The sequence below is a fragment of the Phalacrocorax carbo genome, chromosome 2 (assembly GCF_963921805.1).
Source record: "Phalacrocorax carbo chromosome 2, bPhaCar2.1, whole genome shotgun sequence".
NCBI classification, from domain to species: Eukaryota; Metazoa; Chordata; class Aves; order Suliformes; family Phalacrocoracidae; genus Phalacrocorax; species Phalacrocorax carbo.
In genome coordinates this window covers 104,812,170-104,827,608 of record NC_087514.1, presented here as the reverse complement: position 1 = coordinate 104,827,608, position 15,439 = coordinate 104,812,170, and the positions used below count along the sequence as shown (strand labels likewise).

Genomic DNA, 15,439 nt, shown 5'->3' with positions numbered 1-15,439 from the left:
CTCAACATTCTTGTCTGTGTTGCGTGTAGTTATAAACTGGAATCTGAGCTAACAGGGCCAGTGGCACTGTTATCCCTGCACTGCTTTTTAATAACTTCTTTGTGAAATTCAACTTTTAAATAACACGACAATTTTTAGCTGAGTTTATAGAAGCATTGCTATAAGCATCACAATTCTAAGCATTGCTTGTTCTGAGAGTGTGGTCAAGTACTCAGGTATAACCATGACAGACAGACTTAAGCCTTTTCACGAGCCTCTACTATCCCAGTGTGTTAATAAAGTTACAATGTTGGTTTTACCTGGCTAGTTAGTACGCCACCTTCCAGTGCTTGATACAGGGCAGGTGTGGAGAAGTCTTAATTTCAGCAGCTCCTGAAGACAGTCAGTTTGGGGTCAGGGCAATGTTGTGTATGGCAATTCCTATCTGACAGTTGTTTCTTTTTTCAAACGGAAGGTCCCAAAGAAACCAAGTGGCCACATTTAAAGAGTGACTTTCTGATAACCATAATCTGGCATCCATAGGATGTATGGTGCTCTAAAAATGACATGAACCTTTAGGCAACAGTATAAATCTGTTCTTTACCGATGTGGGATGGTGACTCTGTCTACATGTTCTGTTTCCATGAGTTCTTTTGTCCCTCATCTCTGTTACACAGATGAATGGGTGACAGGATTTGCTTTGTGGGTAGTAAAGAGGGAAAATCTGAAGTGAATCAGATGAAAACTTGCTGCTGGGATGAGGAATGTTGCTGCAAATCCGTTCTCATTCTCAGAGAATCTATGCAGTATCTGTGCTCTTGGGAGAAAAGAGCTAAAATTTGGTAGAGGATATTAGAAGAATGACAATATGCCTGAATTCTTGCTTTGTGAGGTTTTGGGCATTGTTTTGTGTAAGGTAAACTTGAATTTCTGTGTGAAGTATCTTCAATAGACCTGTGCTTTTATTCATGATCACTAAAATTATAAGTAGCTGGTGTTCATGGAAAACTAACTTACATTTTCAGGTTAGGTTTGCGTTTATTCTCTTAAGGTCGTTAATCTCAGTGCCACATCTGCCATGGTTTACCCATGGTTTAAATTTCTGACTGTGAAGAGAAGAAAGCAATGCTGTGCACTACAATATTGGGACTGTCCTCTTTAAAATCTTGCATTGGAGTGTTAACATATTTCCATCTCCAAAAATATATTATTCAAAATATAATAAAATTGTGAGACTGTAGAAAACATGATTGTGGCACTATGGTTTTCTTGGCATAAAGAGTAATCGGCAAGTTGGAACTTGTGATTTAAATTACAGCATAAAATAAAATCATTAATGTCACGATACAAACTGAAACATCAAGGCTTGAGGCTTTTCAAATCTAAATTAAAATGTGAGTCTTCTGTCTTGGTACAGTAAGTAATTCTTTTGGCTCTTCAGATTTTCATCAGAACTGTCTATTCAGGAATGCTAATTCATTTGAATGTTAATTCATACATAGATAGCCAATTTGTGTTCTGAAGTGTTTACTCTTAAATGAAAACAGAAAAGAGGATGAAGATAGCTACGAAAAATAAGAACAACATTTTAAAAGAATCATGTTTTTACTTGGGTACTTACAAAACTTTAATGAGGAAAAAAAATCTAAAAGGGAAAGTACAATTGTAGAATTCTCCAGTTCTCTAGTGGAATACATGTGCTTAATGAACTTCAATGAAATAAGAAGTTGGGACTCTATAATATTTACTGCTTCTGGTGTCAGGATTTAAGATGTCTCTGAAGGTGAGTAGATAAGGGAAAGGGTGCACATAGTGGGGGTTATGAAGCTGTCTTGTAGAGAGATGAGACTGCCTGTTTGTGCCGCTCCTCTGAACAGAGTATGTTCATAACTGAACATGAGCAAGCTGCTTGAGAGGAAATCCTCAGCATTCAGATGTTGTAGTTAGTGGTATTTTTATGAGTTAGCCACTGGGAGATTTGATCACTTTGATATTTACTTTGCTTTTCTCTGTAATCCTACTTAGACAATAGTGGGGAAAATAAGGATGCTGCCAAAACAGAATAATTGACTTAAATGATCTCAGAGAAGAAAGTAAGTAGAGAAGATTAATTGAAAAACAAACTCTACACAATCTTTAAGATAAAAAGAAAAGTAAAAACGTCAAGAGGATTCCTAACACATTTGTATTTTCCTCACTTGAAAAATGTAACACTTCTCTCTGTTTGCACCAGTACAAATTTTCACAAAAATACCCCAAGGATTATTGCGGATACCCACTTCTCTCCAATGCAGAGAATTGTAGTAAATACTAGTAACTAACACAGATGAAGAATCTAGTGAACTACTGAACTTAAGTTAGGTCTGCATTTTGAGGTCTCTTCTCATGTAGAGGTAGTAGCACATCTGATACTCTGCTGTACTGAAGCAAGATTTTAATTCCACAATATGTTTGTGGGCCAATATGATGGTGTTCCTGTTTTCTTCTCTAGATGCTGTGTAAAGTACAAATTTGTTTAATGATGGGGATAGATGAAATGAAGGAGATCAGGAACTTTATGAAGATCGGGATTGTGTTTTGTCACTATGTTAATATATTTGATGACTTCCTATAATCTTGTATTCTGACAAGTGTGGAGGTCAGGTGTGGAAGGGGTTCAAATTTTTCTTCTTTTTCACAATCATATAATTTTAAAGTCTTTGATAGTTGGCAACTACTTTGTAATTTCAACCTTATGACTTCATCTTTTCATGGAGTTCTGGAAAGCTTATATGTGGTATCTGTTTTTTTTAAGAAGTAGTGTGCTTTTTCAGTGTGGGGAAGAGCGGGGTAGTTTGGGGCAAGAGTTCAAGTCTTGAGGGAGGTGATTCTGCCTGTCTACTCTGCTCTGGTGAGACCCCACCTAGAGTGCTGCATCCAGCTCTGGCGTCCTCAGCACAGGAAGGACATGGACCTGTTGGAGTGGGTCCAGAGGAGGGCCACAAAAATTATCTGAGGGCTGGAGCACCTCTCCTGTGAAGACAGGCTGAAAGAGTTGGGGTTGTTCAGCCTGGAGAAGAGAAGGCTGCAGGGAGACTTTATTGCGGCCTTTCAGTACTTAAAGGGGCCTTATCAGAAAGGTGGGGGCAGACTTTTTAACAGGGCCTGTTGTGACAGGGCAAGGGGCAATGGTTTTAAAATAAGAGAGGGTAGTTTCAGACTAGATATAAGGAAGACATTTTTTACAGTGAGGGTGGTGAAACGCTAGCCTAGGTTGCCCAGAGAGGTGGTAGATGCCCCATCCCTGGAAACATTTGAGATCAGGCTGGACGGGGCTCTGAGCAACCTGATCTAGCTGAAGATGTCCCTGCTCACTGCAGGGGGGTTGGACTAGATGGCCTTTAATGGTCCCTTCCAACCCAAATGATTCTATGATTCTGTGATTGATCTGTCAATGAGAGTCCTCTGAAACAAAACAGCAGAGTGTGCGTGTTTCCCTTAAGTCATTTAACATGTATTACATCTCCCAACTGTAGCTTTTGGCTGCAGTTTGAGGGAGCTGATAGCATGCTTGAGCTTTTAAGGTATATTGTTGAGTTAGTTTGTTAAGGTTTTCTATTTGCATATGTGCATCTGTGCAGAGTTCTTTTTTTTCACATAGAATCTTTAAAATTACTGTAATTAAAAAAAAAATACCAACGCCCACAAACAACAAACCCAAACATTTTGGGACATCCTATTATAGCATGCTGTTTCTAAGTTTGTCCAGGAAAGTCTGCCTATTTACTTACTTGACTATTGATCTATTTTATTATGAATGCACACAGAACTAAGTTGACTACTGATCTTTTAATATCCTGCTTTCAGTGTTTTTGTATAATGTTTTTGTTTCAATTCAATCTAATTGGAACAAATAGTAACAAAGTTAGATTTATTAGCTCATTATAAGAAATGACTGGACACTTAAATATTTATATGAAGTTTTCTGGCTTGTAACACTATTTTTGTTTTGATTTCAGAATGCTCTCTTTAGTTGTATTAACAGAAATGAAAGTAAGTATGTAATGAATAGTTTGGGGGTTGTGTTTTTCTTTTATATTGTTCTTTTTTATCTAAAATGTAAGAAATTCATATATGTACATATAGATTCAGTTCCACAGAAGGACAAACTACAAGCATAAATTTTCCTCCTGAAGTGATAAGGGGATTGGGCTGTTCATATATTTTATATTAGGTTTTATTTTGTGTAACTTTTTTTGCCCTACTTTCATGATTGCTTAGAAGCTCATTTTTTCCTTCTGCTTTGTTTATTTGATGAGTGTTAAGTAACAAAATTAAATGTCTAGATGAAATCTTGCACCATGCAAGTGTTTTGTTGCCTGATGTCTGTCTATATAAAATGAAATCAGTGTGTCAGAATTAATTCTAGTAGAAGTATTTATCAAGAAGTGTATATTTAATAACATATCAAAAATGGGTGATACCATCTGTGTGGTTTTTTTAATAAGTTTTAGGACACTACTTTCATATTTCTTTGTATACTATTAATATTTGCCTAATAATTCAATTATAGAACAAGTTTGGTTACCTTAAGAACAAAATAGCTGAAGAGAAAATTCAGCTGGCATGCTGGTGTCTTGAACCTGAGTTCAAGATGGCTTTGGGGACTTCTTTGCCTAGCCAAACAAACAAATTTAATTTGGCTAGTTACAGATATTGCCAGTCATTCTGTAGACAGAGATTATTTTAATAGAACATAGAGTAATTTAATTTTTTTTCACAGTAATACAATACCTTGAGCATCATTGTGTGTGGTACAGACATGCTCATTTCTTCATTTCTCTGTGTGTAGAAACCTATAGATTTTCTGTTGTTTGTTTCCTCAGTGGGGTCAGTCTGTTGCAGTTATGCAGGTCATCATACAAACTGTCGGGAATATTGTCAAGCAATTTTTCGGACAGACTCTTCTCCTGGTCCTTCACAAATTAAAGCAGTTGAAAATTACTGTGCATCTATTAGCCCTCAGCTTATACACTGTGTGAACAACTATACACAGTCATATCCAATGAGAAATCCTACAGATAGTAAGTATAAAAAAATCCTTCTTTACTGAACATTATAAAAAAATACTAAAAATGTTTGAGGATTGTATATACTTTTTCTATAAAATGAGTTGTGTAAGTCTGTTGTATAAATTGTATTAATGTATTTCTATATTGTAATTATATTAATTTATATGATGATAACTTTTGTAGGTGTATTACTGGTTTTGTTTTTTTAAAAAAAAATTCTGCATATTGCTGGTTTTCCCAGAGCTGATTCTGTTTGTATTTAAAAGAAGCAATGTTATCTGAGGTTATTTGGTGGGGGAGAAGCCTCCTTATGGCACTTCTCTGAGGGCTATTATATCATGTGTCTTGGTGCTTGTTGTATGCTTGATCATTGACTATTTTTTAATTTTTTTAACAGGTTTGTATTGCTGCGATAGAGCAGAAGACTATGCGTGTCAGACTGCTTGTAAAAGAATTCTAATGTCAATGAAAACAGAGCTTGAAATTGTTGATGGACTTATAGAAGGCTGTAAAACAATGCCTCTCCCTCAGGATCCACTTTGGCAATGTTTTCTTGAGAGTTCAAGATCTGTTCACCCAGGAGTCACTGTGCACCCTCCACCTTCAACAGGCCTTGATGGAGCTAAGCTCCATTGCTGTTCTAAAGCAAACTCTTCCACATGTAGGTCAGTATCTCTCTACCATTATTTCCAATTTTGAAAATGCTTCAGAAGTTGTCTCGCATCGGGCCTTTGCATAAATCTTGCTATGTACATCAAATAGAGTTCTGTGAATCCTATTGAAAAATACAGGTTTAGGTAATCAGGTAAACAGTGTGTCACGTTCTGTCCAATACTTACTTTGTATCACAAAAAGTACTGTTCCCTAAGAGAAATCACACTATTCTCACTTTTAGCACTGGCTTATTATAGCAGAAATGCTAAGTTAATGAAACTTATACCTTAATTGTGGTCATAGTAACCAATATTACAACAAGATGAAGAGGCCTTAACCAGAGGCTAAAGAGAGCCAAGGGGGTAATGAACTGCACAAACTCTCAAGTACCTCATTGCTGCATGTTTGAACCTTAGCCGTATTCCTTACTAGATGCTATTCAGATTTTTGTCAATGAAAAATAACTTAGGTTAGCAACAAACAGTACACCTGATTCAAACATCAGGGGAGAAGAAATGTGTTTTGCTTGCCAATCATTTCCATAGGAGGAGAAGGTGTGATTTGAAGTTGAAGGGTGGGATTAGTTGTTGTTCATTGTCATGTCAACCTAGATTCATTACAAGTAAAATTAGCACTGATCTTCCACAGTGAGTGTAGGCTGTTGTGATCAGCAAAGAAACAGGCTCTGCTATATCTAAACAACTGCTGTTCTTTTGATTTTATTTTCTTTGTCTATATTTTTTTTTTTCAGAGAGCTCTGCACTAAACTTTATAGCACAAGCTGGGGCAATTCACAGAGCTGGCAAGAATTTGATCGCTTTTGTGAGTATAATGCAGTTGAAGTTTCCATGTTGACCTGTTTAGCAGATGTACGAGAACCTTGTCAGCTGGGCTGTAGAAATCTTACTTACTGCACTAATTTTAATAACAGGTAGGAGAGACACACTGAATATTTTATAAAGGAATTCCTGTGCTTTGATTTAACAAATAAAATAAAATGTTTTTCAGGCTTACTTTGAGATTGTGTGTAGCTGTCTTTCTGCAAATATTTTTTAGATAATTTAAAAATAAATAGTTTTTATTTAGAGTAAACCTTTGGAAATTTATTTAACAATAGACGTAACAAAACTTACAAGAATAAAAGCTAACCCATGAACTTGTAAAATGTCATCATGTATTAGCAGCATATTCCTCTGTCTTACTGTATAGACAAGTAAGGCATCATTACTGGAATGTTGTATATTATAAATAAGGTAAAAATTCTTGTTAAATGTTTCTCTTTTTCAAAATTTCTTTTCTTTCAGAGATATTTCTGTGGTTTTATACTCTACAGGGCAAAATGTATGATTTAAAAGTGGTGTCTGAATTAGTAATTGCAAGGTTACAACTGAAATAGTTTTGCGTTTTAAAAAAAATAAAGATTTTGTTAGCTGTTAGAGATCTCTGGCTTTTCTTTGAAGTAGTATACAGTGGCATGGGTGTTATATGAGTAGTAGAATCATATGTGATAGATACAGCCTGGGCAAATATAAATGATAAATCAACTTGCATTAAGTGATTCACCAGGAAACATTCGCACAGATATTTGGGATATCTAAGATATTTGCTTTTAAGTCAGCTTTCTTCAGGCAAGAAAAATTTAAGCGATATTTGATCTAAGAGGTAGAGGTAAGAAGGAAGTTTCAACACTGAGTCTTAAAGAGCTTATTTTCCCTAAAGGCAAAATTCAAATTGATTTTAATCTTGCTTAACTGTGGAAGGGGTTAATTTCTTTTATACAACAAAAAGCAAGACATATCAAGGTTGTAGAACTCATATGGTGAAAGGTAAAATGTGTGGTGTGTTATTTTTCTTGGGTACATGCCATATCTTAACTTCTTCTTTTAAGACCAACAGAACTTTTTCGGAGCTGCAATACTCAGTCAGACCAGGGAGCCATGAATGACATGAAGCTATGGGAAAAAGGGAGTATTAAGATGCCATTTATAAATATTCCTGTGCTTGATATTAAAAAATGTCAACCAGAAATGTGGAAGGCAATTGCCTGCTCACTCCAGATTAAACCTTGCCACAGCAAATCTAGAGGAAGTATTATCTGCAAGTAAGTACTGTTATGGAAGAAAACAGTTTAAAGGTTCTGCTAAGGATTTTAATGGGAACTAAAAGGCTGCTGTAGGACTGTGTTTGGCTTATGTTAGGAAAACATGGCAACATGAACACGGAAGGAACATGAGCTCGTGTAGCTGCCATTGCTTGAATCTCCATCACTGTAAATAGAAGGTGCTTGCCTGTTAATGAGATGTTTGTATATGCTTCCATTGTAAATTTGATTTGTTGTTGGGTTTTTTTTCGGCTGTCTGTGGTGTCTATAAAACCTTTCCTCTTTCGGTTTTGGGACCTACTGGTGATTTTCAGCTGACAGAAATGTCTCAAAAAATGAAGTTTATTTTTTAAAAAGTTTTGAAAGTAGGGAATTGGGTGGAAAAGAGACCAGTTAATAGTACAGGTAGTGAGATAGAGTTCAACCCATATTAGACATTGATAAATGAAGGAAATGCTTGGTCTTGAAAGGTATATGCATATGATGCCATAGAAAATAAAGATCACCAAGCCCAAATTAAAGGAAGAGAAGTGCAAGCTTTTCTGTAAGTGTTCCTGTCTTTGTGTCACAAATGTGTTCCTCTCCCTGTATGCAAAATGTAGCATATACATATATATTTATATATATATATATATATATATATAAAAACACTGTTGTGAGGCAGGAGGGGTGAAGTTGTAGATTCGGGGAAGGGAAGAATGTGGAAAGAAATCTTTTTCATATAAGACCATTTTTCTTCAAGTAGTGTTCATGAAGTTCTGTTTCTTTATTTATGTAAAGATCAGATTGTGTGGAAATACTGAAGAAATGTGGAGATCATAATAAATTCCCTGAAGGCCACTCAGCTGAAAGTATTTGTGAGCTCTTATCTCCAACAGATGACTTGGAGAGCTGTATCCCTTTGGATACATACCTGAGTAAGTATCAACATACCAATGCAACAAAATTAGAAACCAAGATGCTTTGAATGCTTATCATTGCTTTTAATAACTTTCATTATCTCTTTTAAAGAAAATTGTATTTAATTTGAGACATTTTGTTTAGTGTATTAGAGAAATTGAATTTTTCAAATTGCTATAGCTCATTACGTTTATTCCTTCTTGTATTGGGTGTACATAGCACGGTTGTTTTGGTAGTGGTGGAGGCTGCAGGGGCTGTATGGGAAGATGTCAGAGACTGCACTGTGCCAGGCACAGCCAGCTCAGCAGCAGGCCCACTATAGGCCAAAGCTGAGTCACTTAGCAAAGTTTGTGGTGCCTCTGTGGGAGCATGTTTAAGAAAGGGCAAAATGTGGCAGGCAGGTGGAGGAGGAGGAAACTGGCGGAGTGAGAAACAGGTAGAAACAAGGTCAGAGCCACAGGAGGTACTCCATGGCAGAGCAGGTGTTTACAAGGCAGCCTGTGGAAGACACTGTGCCACAGCAGGTGGGTATACCCTGAAGGAAGCTGCAGCCTGTGGAGAGCCCTTGCTGGAGCAGAGAAATGTGTGGCAAGGAATGAGCAGAGAGAAGCCGTGATGTACTGACCATAGTCACCATCATCCCCCACTTCTCCCAGTCCCCACTGCATCACCTGGGGCAGGGGCAGAGAAATCTGGAGTGAAGGAGTGAAGGTGAGCCTGGGAAAGGGAGGAAGAAAGAAGTTGCTTTAAAGACTGTCTTTTTGGTCCCATTACCTGAATCTGTAATCAGATAGTTATTTGAATTGGCAATAAATTCAGTTAATTTTCCCCAAGTCAAGTCAGTTTTGTGCGTGGTGATAATTCTTAAGCAATCTCCCTGTCTTTATCTCAACTCATAAGCTTTTCTGTTCCTGTTCTACCTGTTTTCCACCCCCATCCCATTTGGGGGTGGGGGGGAGGGATGGGACAGGACTGGGTTGGTGTTTGGCTGTTAGCCAAGGCTAACCCACTACACTTCTCTTCAGTGACTTCATATATTCAGTGCAAGTACACTAATCTGTATCATCTAATAATCTGGCTTGTTGAATTTCAATGATTTTTATCCACTTGAAAATAGACTCGCTAATCTTACTTTAAGAAAACCCTGTTCTTCAAGAAGTCATCTCACATGCCAAAAAAGGACAATAATAATAAAACCACTAGCACTATTTATTTACAGGGCAAAAACTGGATCATGCTTGGGAGGACTGATCTCAAATAAATGTTTCTTAAACAATAGCATGATTTAGAGCACAACTTCATGATGTACAAAGCTACTTTTGCCTGATGCATAAACTCTTCAACTGTGCAATTAGAATAACAAAAAACGAAGTTAACTCTCGGGGCAATAGAACATGAATTTAGTAGGTATATGGAAGAATGAAGTTTTTGTGATTCTGTTTTCGTCTAGCGTATCTTATCCCTCCGTGTGGAACACAACTGTATTAGTAAAATTTTATCTTGGTTCCAGATTTCATTTAAATGGATCTTTTTACATGATTTTCCAAATCTGCTCTGCCCTACTACTACTTGCTATTGCATATTTATCTCTGTAGGATTTAGACCTTTTTAGCTTTATAGGATTTCTTTCTTTTATACCTTCTTCCAAATTAAATTTTGATATTTCTTACTCAGAATCCCAGGAACTTTGAAAATAGTAAAATTTTGATTAGTGAGAGCTGCAGCTGAAAGCATGCCTCAACAAATAAGTTGTTGCCAGAGAGACAATGTATTGAAACTTTGGTTGGTTCTTTCCCTTTAGCTGTTGTTTTTCCATGTTGTTTTCCCTTTCCATAACCTTGTAACAGGAGAACATTGCTAGTGAGTTAAAGGGAAAACAGAAACAGAAGTTTATCAATTATAGCAAACTTGGTTGAACATCAAGTGTACTTTAAACTTCCAGTTTGTTAATCACTGACCATGGGACTTCTCTTGATTAAACTGCCAGTTGTTGTCGATGTGTATTTTTGTCATATAGAGAAAATTATTGGGGAAACAAAATAGAGGAAATATATTTTGCTTTTGAAGGATCATCCAGGTCATCATTTCCAGGATTGAGGCCTAAACTTTTGAAATAAGTTAACTACTTTGTCATGTCAAGCTTCTAGAAGTATAGTTAAAAATAAAAAAAAAAATTAACTGAATTATCAAAAATATTATTTTACTGAACGTAAGAAATTCCATGCTTTACTGAAGAAAAATAAACCTTATTTAAATCAATACATATGCTGTATATTCTGTTTTCAGGCCCAAGTTCTTTAGGTAACATTGTAGAAGATGTTACACATCCATGTAATCCGAACCCATGCGCAGCTAATCAGTTATGTGAAGTAAATAGAAAAGGATGTCAGGCTGGAGAACTGTGTCTTCCGTATTTGTGTGTGCCAGGTAAGGGTTTTTGGACTTCTGTTTACCTGAATTTTGCTGATAAACATGTTATTGAAATTTTGTTGAAAGCTTTAAACTGAATTCCTGATATCCCAAAAGAAATATTATCACAATTATCTTGTGTTTTCAAAAGCTGTAGCCTACTTTCTAGCTTGTTCCATTTCTGAGTGTGTTTCTATTTTTATTGTCTACTGAAACGTAACATCTTATTAGAAGATACATCATTTATTTTGCCTCAGAAGAAACAAATGTCCATACATGGTCTCTAAGCAGCCTGCCTGCTATTTAAAATTACAAGCATGCAATACTGCAAATACAGTGCCACTCACTACTTCTGCAGACACACAACATGTATTGCCCTGTATTTCCATACATTATTAGCCATATCTGCATTATTTTCCTTACTGGTGAAATAAACGTGCATTATGTCTTGCCTCAAAATTAATGAAAATCAGGCTGTCAGTCTTGGGAGGACATTTTGAGAGCTCTGAGCATCTGATCAAATGCAGGGCGCAGTGGGATGTACATTTCCATTGGCAGCAGTTCTGGTGTTATATTAAAGTTCAAGATTGTATCTTACATGGAATTGTCCCAAATACTTCTTCATAGGCCAAGTCAACTTGTCAAAATCTCTCCAGCAACTCATGGGTTACTAGTTCTGGTCTGAGTAATTTGATACACAGACTTTTTCTTAAGAGCTTCACTGTTGCCGCTTCACTAGATTCAGGGTGCCCAGATTTAGGGCTCGGGAAGGAAATGACATGGCACATAATTTATTTGCCTCTCCTTTCTTCTCTCTACTACTTGAGCTTGCAGCACTGTTGCAGCGTCTCTCCACTTCATGTTTAATGACTGACAGTGCTGTGAGTTCATTGACTGGAGAAAAAGGCAGAACCACAAAACAGATGAGCTCTGTGTCTTTCCCAAATCTGTACGTAGACTTGTAGTTTGGAGGGAAAAGACACTGACTTTGGGAAACAATAAAAATGTGAATAATAGATGTTGTGCTGCCTTGTCCTTCCACGAGACCCACAGTACTGCTTCTCATTACAGATGATGTCTGGAGATGCAGCAATACACAGCTGACTGCATTTCTGCTGCTGCTCCATTAAGTGATACTTTTAATGTAGGTGCATCTCACTAGAAAGGCATTCGTGGTCTTTTGGGAGCTACTTTTTTAGAAGATAAGTGTTGTCTAGCTTCTGCACCATGAGTAAATGTGAGCTGACTGGGGAGAGAGCCTCATGTAGAATGAGCTTCAGCTATCTAACTTTGAAATGGCAGGCTTGGATAGTGTTGATAATAAGGATCAAATCTACAAAAGGAGGTGGGAGACTGTACGATGTCCAACTTCTACAGCCCCTTCATTGTTCTATTTTAGACACCAACAGTGTTTGCCACAATTTTCCTCTTCCTTTAAAGCAAGTGTATCATTGTGACATAAGGGATCATCTATGGTCTTGAAGCAAAGAGGGAAGCTTGCATTTGGTGACTGCTTGAACATGTGTTGAGAGAGACTAAGCAAGTGAGAGCAACACCGATTTTTAAACAGAATTGGATGAAGCAGCCTCCTTTCTAGAGGAAGTGATAAGAGGACATTGGCATAACTGTCTTGCATCAGTTCCCTGAGCCTCTTTTGTTCCAGCAGTTCTGTGGCTGATCAGCGGTTTCTCCAGTGATTTTTAATTACAAAGAGGGAAACTGGGTTTTGCTTCACTTGTACATCTGCTACACTTGTGCTCTTCTAAAAGTGAAGATAGACTTCAGCTCATTCTTTTTGTGAGCCTGTTGTGAGGTTATGTTTGGTTATGGTTCTATGACACTAAATATTTTCTGAAAAGCTGAGCATTATTGTTATAGAGGTTGTATTGTCTTCACTTGCTGCAAAAATCATTCAAACTGATCTGAAAAAAAGCTCACCCAGAGCTTTTGAATAGACAGTTCCCTTCCTCTAAAGGTTGAAAGGTGACTTTTACATTTGAATTAAGTCTTTTCATTGATTGAAAGTTTCGTGGAATTTGTTGCACTTCATCACTTCTAGAGTAGTTTTAATCTACTATTTCTTTTATTATTGTTTCCTTGCAATTTTTAAAACCATTTTTCTTTCCAATTTTTTTTAATCCAGTTTTCATGCGTCTTCTCTTCTCTCTTTCCATATCTACCTATTAGAGTCCTTCAGTGTTCACATAAGAGATACAAGTAGGGAAGGAAGATGCAATAAAACACGTGAGAGGGGGGAAATGGGTGGGCTTTGCTTGTAAGACCCTTTAGTTTGTGTATGGGGAAGAGTGAAGCACATGTGGTATTTGTTATGTCACATGTTTCATACTACTTCAGAACAGTGGAAAGAGAGATCACTTCGGAATTGTTGGAATACCAGTCTTTCTCTGAAGTGACATTTCTACAGGTACCTCAGAACGTTGTCTCAAGCAAGTATCTTCTATTTCTGCTACTTGCTGCCTCTATGAAAAAGAATTTGTCTAAAGGGCAAGAGCAAGGCTGTTTTAGGAACACGTTAACTTTTTCCCAAGTCAAAGAGTAGTAGTAGTAATTTTCAGTAGTGATACTTGACAAAATATTTACTAAATATGAGCTAAAATTTCTCTTTGTATATAGGCTGCAAGCTGGGAGAGGCCTCAGATTTTATTGTCCGTCAAGGTACACTTATTCAGGTTCCATCCTCAGCTGGTGATGTTGGTTGTTACAAGATTTGTACCTGCGGACATAGTGGATTGCTGGAAAACTGCATGGAAATGCGTTGTGTTGACCTCCAAAAATCATGCATTGTTGGAGGACAAAGAAAAAGTAAGTAATATCCTTATACAGCACCTGTTCCTTAAGTAATGAATGTTGAGGTACATATGAAGACCCGGAGGATCTGAATGCAGAGTTCATCAGAAAATACAAAAGTTAACGTCTGCATCCCTATATAGAATACCTGTTTAATTCTTATATATGCTGGAGGGTCCCATTATTTAAATCAATACTGAACTGTGTCTGTCTCAACCAGTGAAAGTCCTGTGTGAAGCATGTTCTTAATACACCATTTTTCAACCAAAAGATCACTCACTGACTTGCCTCATATCCCCTGTATTTTATGGTACTTGATAATAGGTAGCTTCCATTCTGGTAGAACTTGCTGGTGAGAGCTCTGAGGACTGAGGAGGGAAAAAAGTTCTGAGAGGAGCCAGTAGACAGAAGGGATGGAGAAACAACAGAAAAACAAACTGATCTGCTTTTGGAGCATGCTGAATTTCTGAGGTTTAAGCACAGTATAACTGGCTATAAATGGCTGCCCATTTCCTGGATTCTAGCTTTGTGGGTACTCGCAGTCTACTTCTAACAGATTGGATATCCAGTGACCAATCGAGGTATCTGGGGAAGAGTATGAGAAAAGGCAGATGATTTAGTCATACTTTCCATGAATATTCTACCAGAATCTGTGAATCTGTTCTGTGCTTCAAACCACAGACCTTTTGAGCAGGGAGTGGTTTCTCTACTAGCCCCAGATGGTTTTGGGGGTTTTGGGTTTTGTTGGGTTCTTGTTTTGGGTTGGTTTTTTTTTTCTTCTATGGATTTTAATTATGGGTCAAGAACAAGTCAGAAACTTTTATCATGAGCTATAACCTCTGGCAAGAAGGTCCATGTGTTAAGATATGCCTAAAACCCCTCTTGGGTTTTTTGTTTTGTTTTGTTTTTGTGGGGCTTGCAAAGGATTTCTTTTCATTTGAGCCTTGATAGTTTGTTTCATCTGATTCCTCTTGGTTCATGGGATTCATCCTAGTTCTTGTACTGAAAAAGTTGATGAATAATTGTTGCCTATTTGCCTCCTCTTTCAGACCTCTGCCATAATTCCCCTCAGCTTTCTGCGTTTTTCTCCAAGCCAGTTCCTATCTATTTAATAATTCCTGATATGAAAACAGTTTTATACTTTTTGATGATATTTATTACCCTACTGTGTACCTTTTTCTAGTTCTTACATTTTCTTGACACAGAACTAGAATTTCATGCAGTATTCACAGTGAAGTGTCCAATCAAGAGTATGTAATAGCAAAATGATGGTGCTTTCAGAATTATTATGAACATTATTTTTTTTTGGCTACTAATTCTGTTGAGGTCATGCTGTCACAGAGTTGTCTATGGTAACACCATGGTCCGGTTCTTAAAAGGAAACGTTCAGCTCACAGATCATCATCTGACATGTAGAGAATTGCATTATGTTCAGTACAATGAATTTCCTCTGCTATAACCTTTCCTAGTTGCTCAGTGTGGTGAGATTTTCTTGCAGTTCTTCATTACTTGGTCCTTTGTAACTTAATGTAATTGA

At 37.1% G+C, this 15,439-nt stretch overlaps 1 protein-coding gene across 1 annotated transcript in view; it reads left to right on the top strand.

Moving 5' to 3' along the window:
- RECK (reversion inducing cysteine rich protein with kazal motifs) overlaps positions 1 to 15,439 on the top strand; it is a 62,319-nt gene that overhangs the window by 30,456 nt on the left and 16,424 nt on the right. Inside the window, exons 7-14 of the mRNA XM_064443763.1 lie at positions 3,978 to 4,011; positions 4,845 to 5,042; positions 5,428 to 5,695; positions 6,436 to 6,615; positions 7,573 to 7,785; positions 8,566 to 8,702; positions 10,972 to 11,112; positions 13,729 to 13,917. Of these exons, the coding sequence (XP_064299833.1) occupies positions 3,978 to 4,011; positions 4,845 to 5,042; positions 5,428 to 5,695; positions 6,436 to 6,615; positions 7,573 to 7,785; positions 8,566 to 8,702; positions 10,972 to 11,112; positions 13,729 to 13,917 (1,360 nt within the window). The remainder of the gene's footprint in view (positions 1 to 3,977; positions 4,012 to 4,844; positions 5,043 to 5,427; positions 5,696 to 6,435; positions 6,616 to 7,572; positions 7,786 to 8,565; positions 8,703 to 10,971; positions 11,113 to 13,728; positions 13,918 to 15,439) is intronic.